The sequence below is a fragment of the Sus scrofa genome, chromosome 11 (assembly GCF_000003025.6).
Source record: "Sus scrofa isolate TJ Tabasco breed Duroc chromosome 11, Sscrofa11.1, whole genome shotgun sequence".
NCBI lineage: Eukaryota > Metazoa > Chordata > Mammalia > Artiodactyla > Suidae > Sus > Sus scrofa.
The window spans coordinates 9,415,694-9,430,371 of record NC_010453.5 but is presented as its reverse complement, the minus strand read 5'-3'; the positions used below and the strand labels follow the sequence as shown (position 1 = coordinate 9,430,371).

General features: G+C 44.8%; 1 protein-coding gene across 1 annotated transcript in view; it reads right to left on the bottom strand.

Moving 5' to 3' along the window:
- The window catches only part of KL (klotho), a 52,016-nt gene extending 48,880 nt beyond the window's left edge, over nt 1-3,136 (bottom strand). The window contains exon 1 of the mRNA XM_021065566.1: nt 2,327-3,136. Within this exon, the coding sequence (XP_020921225.1) occupies nt 2,327-3,136 (810 nt within the window). The remainder of the gene's footprint in view (nt 1-2,326) is intronic.

The window sequence follows — 14,678 nt, the reverse complement described above, 5'->3', positions numbered from 1 at the left end:
TTGAATCGGAGCTGTAGCCACCGGCCTACGCCAGAGCCACAGCAACGCGGGATCGGAGCCGCGTCTGCAACCTACACCACAGCTCACGGCAACGCCCGATCGTTAACCCACTGAGCAAGGGCAGGGACCGAACCCGCAACCTCATGGTTCCTAGTCGGATTCGTTAACCACTCAGCCACGACGGGAACTCCCTTTTTTTTTTTTTTTATCTTTTCAAATAAGATCAAAACTCCCCCATCCCCCTCACCCTAACACATACACCAAGAAAGAACACTGAAATCAGAATGAAAATATCATAGGAAAACATTAAGACACCATTTTTGATCATGACAACTTACTTCAGAAGATGCAAGAATGACTACACTCCAAACCAAAGAAATGTGAAAGCAAAATTAATATTTTACAGCAACAATAGTTTTGTTTGCAGCATCAGCAAAACCAACTGTCCACCAGTGACTAATTTCTTATGAACACAAAGTTCACTGCATTTCTGGGAAGAATAGTTAGTGTTTGGCAAGGTTTTGTGTAAGGATACAAAAATATAACTGGGAAGTTAATCAAAAGACCAAGAGTGGGCACAAGAATCAAAAGCATGTTGACTATTTAAAATACCAGAGTACTAGAAAGCTCCTGTAGTCCCAAATCCTATCTTGTTCATGGAACAATCCTGGAAGTGTCTATAATAACAATTGATAATTTTATATCCATAGGGCTTATTACATGCATTTAAAAATAGAACTCATTTGATTTAAATATAAAGTAGTGACTTTGCAGGAGTGGCCTATTAGGTCCTTCACTTGGTCCACAAATCTCTTGTTTATGGTATAAACTGAAATTTGCTTGTATTTTCTTCAAAAGAGGGGCCAGCTTTTCCCACAGTTTTTCTATGACCAACCATGAACAGGTACTATTTGGAGTCTTCTGATTCCTTAAAAGAATTAACAGACTGAAAAAGTTGATTATCACTGGTCTAAAGTATCTTAATGAAAAATATCTATCAATATGGAATCACTAAAATCACAAATTTTTTGTCAAACAAATCCCACATTCTTTTATGATCTGTGGTAGCAAACAGGTTTTGTGGAGCTGACATACAATCTAATTAGCCACTATTACAACATTACCAGCAGCTCCAGGCAGTAAGTCAACTCGATAGCCCAGTACTGCTCTGCTTCAATTATCTACGGCTTCAATTAAAAGTGTGTAGCAGTGGTCTTCATCTTGAATTTGTTCAAAGTATGTTGCTTAATTCTAAACTTAAAAATAGATCTTCCAGTTGGCCTACAAATCACCTAAATATGGTGCCAAAAGTTATACATTTGAACACTTTCACTATATATATAAAATAGTCTCTCATCATACAAATCTCTGTACAAAGTGTGCCAATAACTGACATTATAAATGAACCCTCAAATCAATGAGATCTAATCTTGAGCACTAAGTAAAGGAGGAAAAGGAGGAAGAATTATTTGGGAGACAGCTTTATCATGGCACATCAATTCTTCCTGCTGTCAAAATTTATTAAGCCTTTTGCACAAGGTGTTAAAAATCAATTTTGTCAGGCTAATAATCTCATCCCTGAGGAATCCTTCCAACTGGAGAGAGCGTCGTGGAAATACAGTTGTTGTAGGACCCAATCTGTATCACCCTGTAATTGTTTTTGCATTTTATGGGTAGCTTTGTTTAAGATTATATAAGGAGTGATACATACCCCTGCTGATTAAGCAAGGCTGGGGGATGCAGTTCTCAGTCCTGCTACAGAAAGAACTTCCAAAGACAAATCACATCTCTGCTGTGCAAGAGATGCGATTTTGACACCTTCAAATTCTCTGCAGCATGAATTTATGCCACAAGCAAGATAGATTTTATTGGATTGAAACTGAACTCAGACATTTCCACAAACTGTAGCAGAGAGTAAAGCTATCTCTGTGACTTCTGAACAAACTGGTTTCTTTCCTCCGTGCTCCTCATGCTCCCTGTGGCTGCTCCTAGCCCTCCCGCACCCTACCTCTAGGAATATCTCTACCCACAGAGAAAGGAGCTCCCTTTTCTCACAGGAGAAACTGGTTCCAATTTCTTTTTGACAATGGGCTCAAAAGGGCACTCATTCAGACACCAACTGCAGGGCTTCCCTCCCATTTCAACTCCAAGCCTTCCGGGGAAGCCCGAGATGCTCAAGCCGCCATTCCCATCCTCCCCGGTGTGAATCCCAGGTGACCTCACAGATGTGCTCAAACGGAGCCTCCTCTGACTGGAGGCTCAGCCACTCCTCTAGCCCCCTGGCGTCTCCTGCGGCCCTCTCCCCAGCGTGGCCCCTCGAACTCACCAGGAGAAGGTTGTGCGCCACCAAGTACCCAAGCTGCGGGCCGCCCCGGACGCCGGGGGCCAGGCGCCCGGTGGCATAGCCATGCCAGGCCACCACGTAGGGGTTGTCAATGGTGATCCAGTACTTGACCTGGCCGCCGAAGTGGCGGAAGCACAGCTCAGCGTAATCCCTGAAGTGGTCGGCTAGAGCGCGGTTGGCCCAGCCTCCGTAGGTGTCCTGCAAGCGCTGGGGCAGGTCCCAGTGGTACAGGGTCACCACAGGCTGCACGCCCAGCTCCCGCAACCGCTCCAGCAGACGCCGGTAGTAGCGCAGCCCCTCGCGGTTGGGGGCGCTGGCGATGCCAGTGGGGAGCACCCGCGCCCACGAGATGGAGAATCGGTAGTGAGTGACCCCGAGTTCGCGCAGCCCCTCCGTGTCCCGGAAGACGTTGTTGTAGCTGTCGCTGGCCACGTCCCCCGTGGCGGGCAGGGTCGGCGACGGGACGCCCGACGGCAGGCCCGCTCCTGGGGGGCCGCTGAGGGGCGCAGCGGGGCGGTGGGTGAAAGTGTCCCAGATGGACGCGCCCTTGCCGTGTTGCCGCCAGCCGCCCTCCGTCTGGTAGGCGGCGCTGCCCACGGCCCAGAGGAAGCCGTCGGGGAAGGTGTCGTGCAGGAGCCCCGCAGCCTCAGGGGCCGGAGGGCGCGCGAAGCGGGCCCAGGTCTGCGCGCCGTCGCCGGGCTCGGCGCGCAGGCAGCGGCCGCTCAGGGCCAGCAGCAGCAGCGGCAGCGGCAGCGGCGGCCACGGGCGGCGCGGCGGGGCGCGGGCGGGCATGCTGCGCGGGAGCCGGGCGCTGGGGCGCCGCGCCCCTTTATGCCCGCGCCGCCCGCCCCCCGCCGGCGCGCCCACCCCCGCTTCCCCGGCGGGCCCTGCTGGCAATAATTACCTGGGGCCCCGCGCCTCCCCCCGCCCTGGGTTGGGGGGCGGGGGCGCAAAGGGCGAGCGGGCGCCGGCGACCCGGGCGCGATAGCTGGCTAGGTGCCGCAGGCGCCGCTCCCGGACGTCGGAGAAAAAGCACCTGTTCCTCCCGGCTCCCAGGGGCCGCTAGGGATGGTTCAGCGAGGAGAGTTCCCTGCGCGCCGCCTTCTACATACCACCCGCGCACCCTCCTGGAGGAAGCCGCCGAGCCGAGGCGCGTCGAAGGAAGGCGGCCACCCAACTTTCCCGAGGTGGGCGCAGGATCTTTGCCTGACCTCTCCGGGTCCTCCCGCAGGGAAGCACCTGCTTTCTCTTCGAGTGACTGACATTTACTAGAGCCGGTTGGGAACTGGCGGAGATTGTACTGGGAGGTCAGGGCAGGAAGGGCCAGGTCGGAACTTGCAATGTTTGGAGAGAAGGACTGGGGGTGGATTTTCTCTTGAGGTCTTTTCAGGGACAATGCTCCCGTGAAGACCCACTCGACTCGCGCAGCCTGAATCGCAAGTCCTGTGGGGCCCAGTCTAGGGTGCTTTCGAGGAAGACAAAGGAGATGCATGACTTGCGATGGCCTTTGCTTTCCTCTCCCTCCTACTGTTATCTTTTAATGGTCTCAGACCACTTGTTCTCTAATTCCATCTTGCGGAAATGGTAAACTTCAAATGACAGTTGTGAATGTCCTTGGGGGGGGGGGAGGGAGAGAGAGAGAGAGACAGGTTTGTAACTATCATCCACCTCTGCGACCCCTTTGCATCTGTTTTTTGAGTAATCACATTTTAGCTTTCAGCTCCGGTTCAGGAAGCCCCCTGGTCTCGCACAGGCTACCAGATCAGTGAAGGGAAAAGGGAGGAGGGATTTAGCCCAAGCACCCTCTACATCAAAATAGAGTAATGACGTTTTTCCGGTTACCGAAGACAGAAATGGTGGCGACCCAGTGTCTCCTTTGAGTGTGTTTACCTGATCTGTGAATAACTGGAGAGGAGTGGAGTCCGGGTTTCACCTCTGTGATCTTGGGAGGGACAATCTCTCCAAGCCTTGGGATCCTATCTGTAAAATGGAGATGGCCTGTCTGTCCTGCCAACTTAGAGGCTTGTGATGCTTACATGAAAAAAGATGTGCACACAGAGAACTCAAACGTGGAAAGCCCCAACAAATGTATTAGCTCTTGCAGATATCTTCGCCTTTCTCTCTAATACGATGTGCCTCAATCCTGGCACACCTGCATCTGTAATGAATAAGATCCTCATAGAAATACATCCATTCTTTTTTTTGGTTTGTTTCTTTTTAAGCATCATATAGAAGTTCTCCGGGCTAGGGGTCCAAATTGGAACTGCAGCTGAGGCCTTATGCCACAGCCACAGCAACACCAGACCCAGCCTCATCTGAGACCTACCTACCCACTGGAAGCTTATGGCAACACTGGATCCTTAACCCACCAAACCAGGCCAGATATCAAGCCCACATTCTCCCAGAGACAACGTCGTTGGATCCTTAATCCACTGAGCTACAGTGGGAAGTCCAAGGTACATCCATTCTTATCATGTGATCATCCCTGCTCTGCTGTTTCATACAAACTTAAAATCAATCAAGTTTTAAATTTTGCAGATGAAGATACTTTTATTAATTTCCTTAAAATACAAGTACAATTTTTTTTTTTTTTTTTGCTTTTTAGGGCCAAACCTGCAGTATATGGAAGTTCCCAAGCTAGGGGTCAAATTACACCACAGCCTCAGCAACATGAGATCCCAGCCGTATCTACAGTCTACACTACAGCTTACTGGGACGCTGGATCCCTACCCACGGAGGGAGGCCAGGGATAGAACCCACATCCTCATGGATACTAGCGGTTTGGTTTCCACTACGCCACACAACACCCAGCACAAAAAATTTATTCCAGTATTTTATTAAATATTCCCAACTCCAACTAGCATATATTATCATGATTAGTAAGATTAAGCCATCAGGCTAGAACAATACATTGCTATTCTGTTACATGTGGCATCTACATTTTTTCCATAAACGTGATATAACAAACAGTGACACTCCAGCAATTAAAAAAAATTACACCACACAACCACAGAGTCACACTCTTGTCCAGCTAAATTAAAAAGCTTCTGCGTCTGTATGCAGGCTCACATTTCCTTTCTAGAGCTAAAGATTAAAGTATCTGCTTCTTGTTGCTTGTTAAGTTTCAATTAGAAATGCTTCATGGGTCTCATGGAAAACAGCCTAGGCTAAGTGTTCATTTATTGATGTATGGACTGTTTGCTCAGGGCAGACTGTATTTATTGCTACTTCTATTTAACCAACAGTTTAAAAAGAGAGAAAGGGGAGGGGGGAGAGATTTTTAGAGCAGTGATTTAAAAGAAGGACCAAGGTGACTAAATGCTTCACATCTGAAGTTCTGCCTTCTCTGAGGCGACATAAAGCACATGCATTTCCAGTTGGACATCATGGCTTTCAGCATTTGCAAGGATGTCCCCATATGATAGTTAATTTAACTGAATGATGAAGATTACATGATAATTAAACTTTATTTCCAGAACTTGCTGTTTATCAAGGTTCTGTTCATGGTTATTAAAGTCTGGATTCCTGAACTGTGAATAATTGCTGCTGCTGCTTTGCATTTGTTCGGTTTTATTTTGGTTCTTTCACAGGCCCCTTCCAACCTCTAACGTGTGGATTTCATTCAATGCTTTGTTCTTCCACAAATAAGAGATTCATTACTTGCTGTGGCTTGAATATGAAGGTGAAGTTATTGAGGCAGCAAGGGAAAGGAGGTTTTTTTGAGGTACAGAGAACAGATTAGTGGAGATTTTTGAACTTATTTACTGACTTGTCACGGTGAGGATTTCCAACAACCTAAAGGTAGTGAGCAAGCTGACCGTCATCCTTTATCCAGTCTTTTTCCTGTGGGCTCCTGGGACCAATAGAGCCCTCCCCTGCCCGTGGAGCATAAAGGGGTTCACTGACTCACATGGGCCAGAACAGGACCCCAAGCCCATGGGCTCTCAGCTCAGCAGGCAGAGACACTAGCCCCTCAGAGGAGGCACTGATGTTGTCAGCAACAATCTCAGCAACCACCATTGGCAAAACAATCAAGCTCAAGACTTCAAAACAGAGTGAAATGTTTGGTGATAAATAAGTTGTTTCTTTTATTGGGGTGAGTGTTAACCAGTAGCACCTATGACAGGTGTTAGAGAAATTCAGAGGAAAGGGAAATTATCTTAGTTTGAGTTGATTGGAAAAGCTTCACAGAGAAGACATGACAATATCTGGGCTTTACAGAGTAAAACTTGCAAGGAGACCAGAAGGCAAGGATACAGGGAAGGGAAATATGGAAGGAAACAGTGGACTGAAGTTGTAGGTGGGGTCGTCAGATCATAAAGAGTTTTAAATAGGTTTTATCATTATATCACATCAGCACTTCTGCCTTGACTTACTCATTACACAAATATTTGTTTTGTGCTGAGCGCTATTCTAGGCATGGAGAATGCAGCAGTTAACAGAACCGACCAAACCCCTACCTTCCTCTCATACCTTTCTCCGTCTCTTTACTCTGTTCCAGCCATACTCGACTCCTGGTTGTCCTTGGAACAAGCCAAACTTGGCTCCCAACCTCAAGGCTGGTCTCTCAGGAATGCTCTTTTCAGAACCATCTGCTTCTCCTCAGTCATGGCTTAGACAAAAGCCACATTCTGAGAGCACCTGTCTTTGACCTCTCTGTCCAAGGTAGTTACCTCGTCACTCTCAATTACAGTCTCCTGTTTTATTATATATTTTTTTAATTTTTTAAATTAAAAAAAAATTTTTTTTTTGGTCTTTTTTTGCCATTTCTTGGGCCGCTCCTGTGGCCTGGAGGTTCCCAGGCTAGGGGTCTAATCAGAGCTGTAGCTGCCAGCCTACACCAGAGCTACAGTAATGCAGGATCCGAGCCATGTCTGCAACCTACACCACAGCTCATGGCAACACTGGATCCTTAACCCACTGAGCAAGCCAAGGATCGAACCCGCAACCTCATGGTTCCTAGTCAGATGCGTTAACCACTGAGCCACGACAGGAACTCCTCCTGTTTTACTTTTTCTCATGGAGCTTATGACTATCTCAAATTATCCTGTTTGTTTACTTATTTATTTCCTTTATCCTCAACTAATATGTAAGCCCCATGAGAACAGGCATCAGGCTTTTTCTTTGCAGTATCTGGAACACCTAGAATAATGCCTACACGTTTAGTTGCTACATATGTATCTGTGGAGTGAAGGACTGAAACCATTAGTAAGAGATGGCTGAAGCACATTGCTGAGAATTCTGAAGCCACATCCTGGCTTACAAAGGAGGCTGTGATTGACAAGTAATGTCTGCCCTGAGCACAGGAAGGAGAAATGGTCACAACAATACTGTATTAGACATCCTGCATGTGTCCTTTGGTGGGCAGTGGCCCAAGCCTAGTCTACTAAAACCTCAGATGGGTCTGATGATACAACAGGAAGTAGAACACAAAATTATGTCACCATGGAATGGTGAACTGCCAACATACCCACTTCCTCTGGCATACCTCTGAAAAGCCCAGAAAGATTGAAAAGGTGGGTGATACTAGGGCTCCGAGCTTCTCTAACCTAGCAAGTTCCTCATTCCACAGAGGTTTTCAGAGCCACTAAGTATCAGGTGCACCTTCATGAAGAACTAGGAAGGCAACAAGGCATTGTTGCCACTCACTAGTATCCTTGTTTGGCTTATCTGTCAGCAAAACAAAAGGAAAAGTGATTTACAATCCAAGAGCTGAACTTTAAATCTGTAAGGGCCTTGGAGGTCCAGCCGGACTTAGGAGCCCCTGAATATTTTTGAGTACTGGAGTTACAAGGGCAAAAAGCAAGATGCCTCAACTTATGTTAAGAAAACGGCGGTATTAATCAACCATCAACTGATGTGGCAATAAAGTGAGGAGGAGACACTAGAACCTGGAAGATCACTTTGAAAGCAACTAGAGTAAAGCAGATAATGAGTTAAGGAAGGCTTCTGCCTAGCATGGTGAAAAATGCCAAGAAAAAGGAGCAAAAGAGGGGAGGCAATACAAAAGATTGACTGCATCTGGGAGGTAAGTGAGAAGGAAAAGTAAAGGATGATTTAAATGTTTTGAGCTGAGTTGAAAATAAAAATGACACCACCATTGATTCTCCTGAGTATGTCAGGAGGTGTAATTAATTTTTGATAAAAGATGAATTCAGTGCTAAGTACATTACATTTGAAGTGTCAGTCGAATGTGTAAGCAAGGATATTAAGCAAATAATTGGAGTTATAGCTTTGAAGCTCAGCAGGCAGTTACAGACTAGAGATTTGGATCAGAAAGTTTGATGCCAGGATAGTGGATAAGATAAGAGCCTTCAAGAAAGAAACAACTGCCAAGGGCTGAGACGCATCTCCATCTGTGGGTGTGGGTAGAATGGAATAAAAAGGAAAGGGAAAAAAAGAACCCACAGGGAGGGCCAGAGATCCTAGGGTAATGTGTTTTTCAAGCTAAGGAGATGAGCATTTCAAAAAGGAAAGATGATCAAACTTAGTGAGAAAAGACAACTGACCTAGAAATTAGATCATTTGGTGACTGTGAAGACAGATGTTTTAAGTCATAATGGGGTTTAAGCCAGATTACAATGTAAGGCATTAATGAGTCTGTGTGAGGTGAAAAAATAAAGGCCACAAGTACAAATTCCTCTAACAAGCCAGCTGGGAAGGAATGAGAAAGGATGGTCACTTGAGGGGTTAGCAGAGTTCAGAGAAAATATTTCAAGATGAGAAACTCTATGTATTTTGTACACAGAGGTGGAAAGTTAAGGAAAAGGAGAACTGGAAGTTTCAGGGGAAAGATGAATCAGCTGTGATCTAAGACAAGCTGATCACGGGCTTTTAAGGTGCCACATATTAAAATGGAGACAGTAAGACCAGAAAACAAGAGTGTGCAGCTGGAATGCTGTAACAGTGGAAAAGGAGCAAAAACAAGTGCACTGGGGTGGTGGACAAAAAGCCGCTAAAAAGGCAGCAAAAGGCAAGTGGGTTCCCAGGAAGCTGCAGCTCTGCTGAGCTCTCTGGAGCTCAAGTAGACATTAGCTTGGAATCTGTGTGTTTCTGACATTCCTGGACGCTTTCATCTCTTTCGAGTGGAGCAGAAGGCATAAGGGTTGGGTCCTTTACTTCCCGCTCTGCCCTGTCCTCCTAAGTAACATCACTGCCTCCTTAGACTGGAACTGATTGCACACCAACTAAACCCATCTTGAACGAAGTTCATGTCTAGTGAAGGAGCCTGGCCATCAGGGACTTAGGGCACTGAGCTGCTGGATCTTTTCCCCGCACAGCTTCCCCCAGTACAGCAAGGAGAGACATCTGGTTAGCGAAGTTGAGAGGTTAGTGTATGGAAAGGAAATGAAGACGAAGACCCATGAGTGAGCGGAGGGAGAGATGCCTGAGAAGCAAATGGTTTACCCAACATCGCTCCAGAAAGGCTCAAGATCTGAGATACTAGGAAAGGAGAGGGGCAGCTGGAGGCCTGAAGATGGAGTGGTTAGATCCAGTTTTTCATCCTAAGCACAGTCTGGCTCTACACATCCCCTAGCTCCACAAGGAACTGTTCTCTCCAGAGGAATGGAAGCGAAGAGGCTACAGCAGGGTGGCATCCATCGAGAAGAGCGTGAGTGAAGCCTGGGACAAAAATTAACTGCATATCCAGCAGTGGGCCTCCCAGCCTTCTTTCCCAGGCTAGCTCCGGGACTCCATCAGAGCTCTTCTGTCACAGGCCTTGCCTATGCACATAAAGATACCAGACAGCTGGAGTTACTGCTATGGTGCAACGGATCAGCGGTGTCTCTTCAGCGCCAGGATGCAGGTTCAACCCCATCCTGGCACAGTGGTTAAAGGATCTGTGTTGCCATGGCTGTGGGTAAGTCACAAATGCTGCTTAGATCTGATCCCTGGCGCTTAAACTCCCTATGCTGTGGGGTGGCCAATAAAGAAAAAAAAAAAGAAAAAAGAAAGGAAAAAAAAAAAAAGATTCCAGACAGCTTCTCAGTGACTCATTCTTAAATATAAAGGAACACAGCCAAGAGGCACCAGATATAAGGAGGGAACCTCCTCAGGGAAGAGTATGAAAACCGTCATTAATATTCAATTAAGAGAAAACATTGCATCTGTGATACAAGAACAGGAGAAGAATAAAAATAGGACCAATAGAGAACCAAAAAGGAACTCTTGAAAATTAAGAATATGATAACAAGTAAAAACAAAAAATTTTAATTGGCAAGATATAGTAAAATAAGAAAATCTCAGAAACAAGTACAAAAAATAAAGCACTGGAAGACAAGAAAGAAAAGTTATGGAAAATTTAGGAGATCAAACATTCAACTTATAGGCCTCAGAGAGAAAGGAGAAAATGGAAAATGTCTCAGAATTGAAGGACATGAGTTTCTAATTAAATAGGTCTAAGTAGCACAGTAATGACAAAATTCCCAAATGAAGTTCCCATTGTAGAACTTCAGAATCCCAAAGATAAAGATAAGATCTTATAGCTTCCAGAAGAACAGAAAACAAGACCAAAGTAGCCTTGAACTGCTCAAAAGAAATGTTGAAAATTAGAGAACAGGGGAGCCAAGCCTTCAATACTTTGAGGGAAAATTTTTTTCAACCTAGAATTATGTACCCCAACAAAGTCATAACATGTATGATAGCAAAGCAGACATTTCAGACATTAAAGATCTTTTAAAAAGTGCTTTTTCATGCACCTGAAGCTATAAAAATAGCTTTTAGTGTTCCACTAAAACAAGGAAGTAAACTTTAAAAAAGAAAAAAACATGGATTGATGAAACAGAGGAGAGCAGGCAGGAGAAACATAAAGGAAATCTGTAGGACTGTAACAAAAGGAAGCCTCAGGATGCAGCCAATTTAGAGCAAAGCATTCCAGATAGGAGCAGCAGAGAGGGCTTCAGGAGGGGCGACTCCTGAAACAAACAAAAAATGCACCAAAAGAACAGGCAGGTATCTGAAGAGTTTTGTTGAGAGAGATTTCATAGGGTTTTAGGAGTGAATAAGAAAACTTACCCAGAGATTTTAGGAAAGGATTTGAGCTTTCTGGTCAACATGTCAAGAGCTCAGAAGTCATCCCTTCTATCCTCACAAGAGCAGCAACAAAAAGCTTGGACAAAATGAAAATCAGTGGCTCTTCTCAGATGCATCCAAGAAAGGAGGTCACAGAGCAAACTACTGCCCTGACAACTGGGAAGACAGACAGGGCACTACAGAGAAGCTCAGCTTACCGAGAGCAGAAGCCCACAGTTGGAGCCAAAACCAGCAGGAACACTTTAAACTGAAACTGACAGACTGCTGGAGATTCGGTATGGAGGAGCTTGAGAGTTAAAAACTCTGAAGGGACCAACTTTAAGGGACCCCTACCTTTTGGTCAATTTTACTTCCATGAGCCCTACCAGATTCTCCCTGTGAAATGGAGGAAAGGGCTGGGCTTCGCCAGGAGAAGGGGAAGGGTAACCACTCGGACATACAGGCAGAGCTCTCTGTCCTCCTTAACAAGACTGGCCTTCAAGGGAAAGTGCTGTACCAGAGCCTAATCAATCTGTGGGGTTTGTTTTAAATGTTATTATTTTATGAATTTATTTTCAATGAAGTATAGTTGACTTACAATGTTTCAGGTGTACAGCAAACTGATTCTCTTTTATGTATGTAGAAAACGAACACACACACACATATATATGTGTGTGTATATGTACGTTCTTTTTCAGATTCTTTTCCATTATAGGTTATTACAAGATACTGAATGTAGTTCCCTGTACTGTACAGGAAGTCCTTGTTGTTTATCTGTTTTATATATATATAGTAGTGTGTATCTGTTAACCCCCAATTCCCAATTTATGCCTCCCCACCGCCTTTCCCCTTTAGTAACGATAAATTTGCTTTTTATGTCTGTGAGTCTATTTCTGTTTTATAAATAAATTCATTTGTATCAACCTACATGAACCTATCAACCTGGAGGACAGGAAACACCCAAATCCAGCTCAATCTAGACTTTGACATGGAGAAAGAGAAATACTCAGCTCAGCTTGACTAATGGACTGAGACTCAGCCACAGGGCCACAGAATAATTCCCTTCCCTACACCTTACCACCACATCACTAGGGTTCCTGTATAATAACAGGGGAATACAGTAACAGAACTGTAAGCCTCAGGCCCTATTTAAGAAGATGTCTTGGGGAGTTCTGGTTGTGGCTCAGTGGGTTACCAATCTGACTAGTATCCGCAAGGACGTCGGTTCAATCCCTGGCCTTGCCCACTGGATTAAGGATCTGGCTTTACTGAGAGCTGTGGTATAGGTTGCAGACATGGCTCAGACCCACATTGTTGTGACTGTGGTGTAGGCCAGAGGCTGCAGCTCCAATTCCACTTCTGGCCTAGGAACTTCCACATGCCACAAGTGCAGCCCTAAAAAGCAAAAAAGCAAAGCAAGCAAGCAAACACAAACAAAACAACAACAACAACAAAAAAAAACAGAGTTCCTTTGTGGTGCAGTGGATTAAGGATCTGGCATTGTCACTGCAGCAGCTCTGGTCGCTCCTGTGGTACAGGTTTGATCCCTAACCCAAGAAGTTCCACATGCTGAGGGCATGGCCAAAGAAACAGCAACAACAAAGAAACAAATCCCAAACAATAGGAGAGACAGAAAAAAAAAAAAAAGACACTTGAGGAAATTTTAGCCTCTGATACCACGGCTGTGACAAATAGTAAACGCAACTTACTCCTGGCCAAATAAACATAAAATATTACAATAAAGACCTATTTACCCTAGTTCCTTTGACCCTTTATGTCATGTCATGTCTAGCTTTCAACAAAAATTAAAAGGCATGCTAAAAGGAAAAGAAACAAAGCAAGAATCAGAACCAGATTCAAAGAAAGAAAAATAATGAGAAAATTTCTTCTCCAGGAAAAAAAAAAAAAAAAAAAAAAAGTTGTATGATGAAAGAAATGTTATCATAGCACACTACTTGGCTCAGCCATGAATGAACTTTACACATTTATCCTTCATATGAATGTTATAGAGAATTATAACATATTAAGCAATTGTATGAATTCAAAAGAAAGTGGTACATGCATATTATATGAAATTGTGGAGGTGAAATACCAAGAAAAGACACCTAAGAGTTGAAAGAGGCAAAATCAGGGGACTGGCGATTTTTTAACAAAGCCTTTTTAACATTATTTGACTTTTTTTTACTTGTATGCAAAGGACATTGATGTCAATAAATTTTGGTTCAAAGTGAGGAAGAATTGTATTTTCTTGAGATGAGAAGGAAGAGATATGGTTAGAGCTACAGAGAGATTCAGAGGCAGAAATGAAGGTATAGACAAATTTTGAGATGAGAAGCTGACAGGGTGGGGGTGGGGGTCAGGGGAATGACATGAAACTAAAAACTTATGACTTGTATCTTCTGCGAGTTTAGAAACCTAAGTCAGCTGCTGAGAGTCAACACGATAGGTGAATAGGAAAAAGAGGAAAAGAATCACTACAGTGAATTCAACAGTCAACAGAAGATGAAACATCACTGAGCAGCAAGGCTGAAGCTACACAGCATGCATTTTAAAAGTCACTATCTATATAAACCACCTTTATCTCAGATACATAGTATTTCATGTTGTCTATATGCTTGTGTTTAAAATACACAATTTTGTGACCTAGTTCTCACTGAGACAATAAAACAGGTATACTTTTCATATAGTACAAAACCAAGCTCACTGTTTCTTTGACTATGGCCAGTCTCCTTTATTGATTAGGACCAAGGTCAACCGTTCAGAGCTTGGATGGCCCAATTAGCATCCAAATGCCTCAGACTCACATATTACCACCCTGCTCCCAGCCACAGGCTTGAAATTGGTATTCTGAGTCATCAGAGGCCTTGGTCGAGGTGGAAAGTGAATTAATTAGTTGGAATGTATCACTCGCACAGAAAAACGACCCAAAATGCATCAGTCTGTGAGAGTGACTAATAAAATTTGGGTGTAGAGTCTGAACTCTTGACCAAGTGACAGCAGAATGGTCCCAACGGTGCTGGTGTGGAGCTGGCACTATTTTGTCCCTCTCTAAACAGAAAGCCTGAAGTTCTTATTGTTTCGGCAAGGGCCCCATGGGCCCAAGCATTTGATCTTTCTAGCTTGTCCTCTCCAGGGTGAATTCTGCGATTCTAGCTGGCTCCTCTTCTCCTGTTTACCATCCCCAGCTCCTGTCCTTGGCCCTCCACTCATCTCTGTCCTGACACCCTTCTTCTGGGAGCTCAACTAGTCCCTGGCTTCAGCTGTGAAAGTGATTCATAAATGTGAGTCTCTCCACTGTGACCTCCTTCTTGCCCTTTCACTT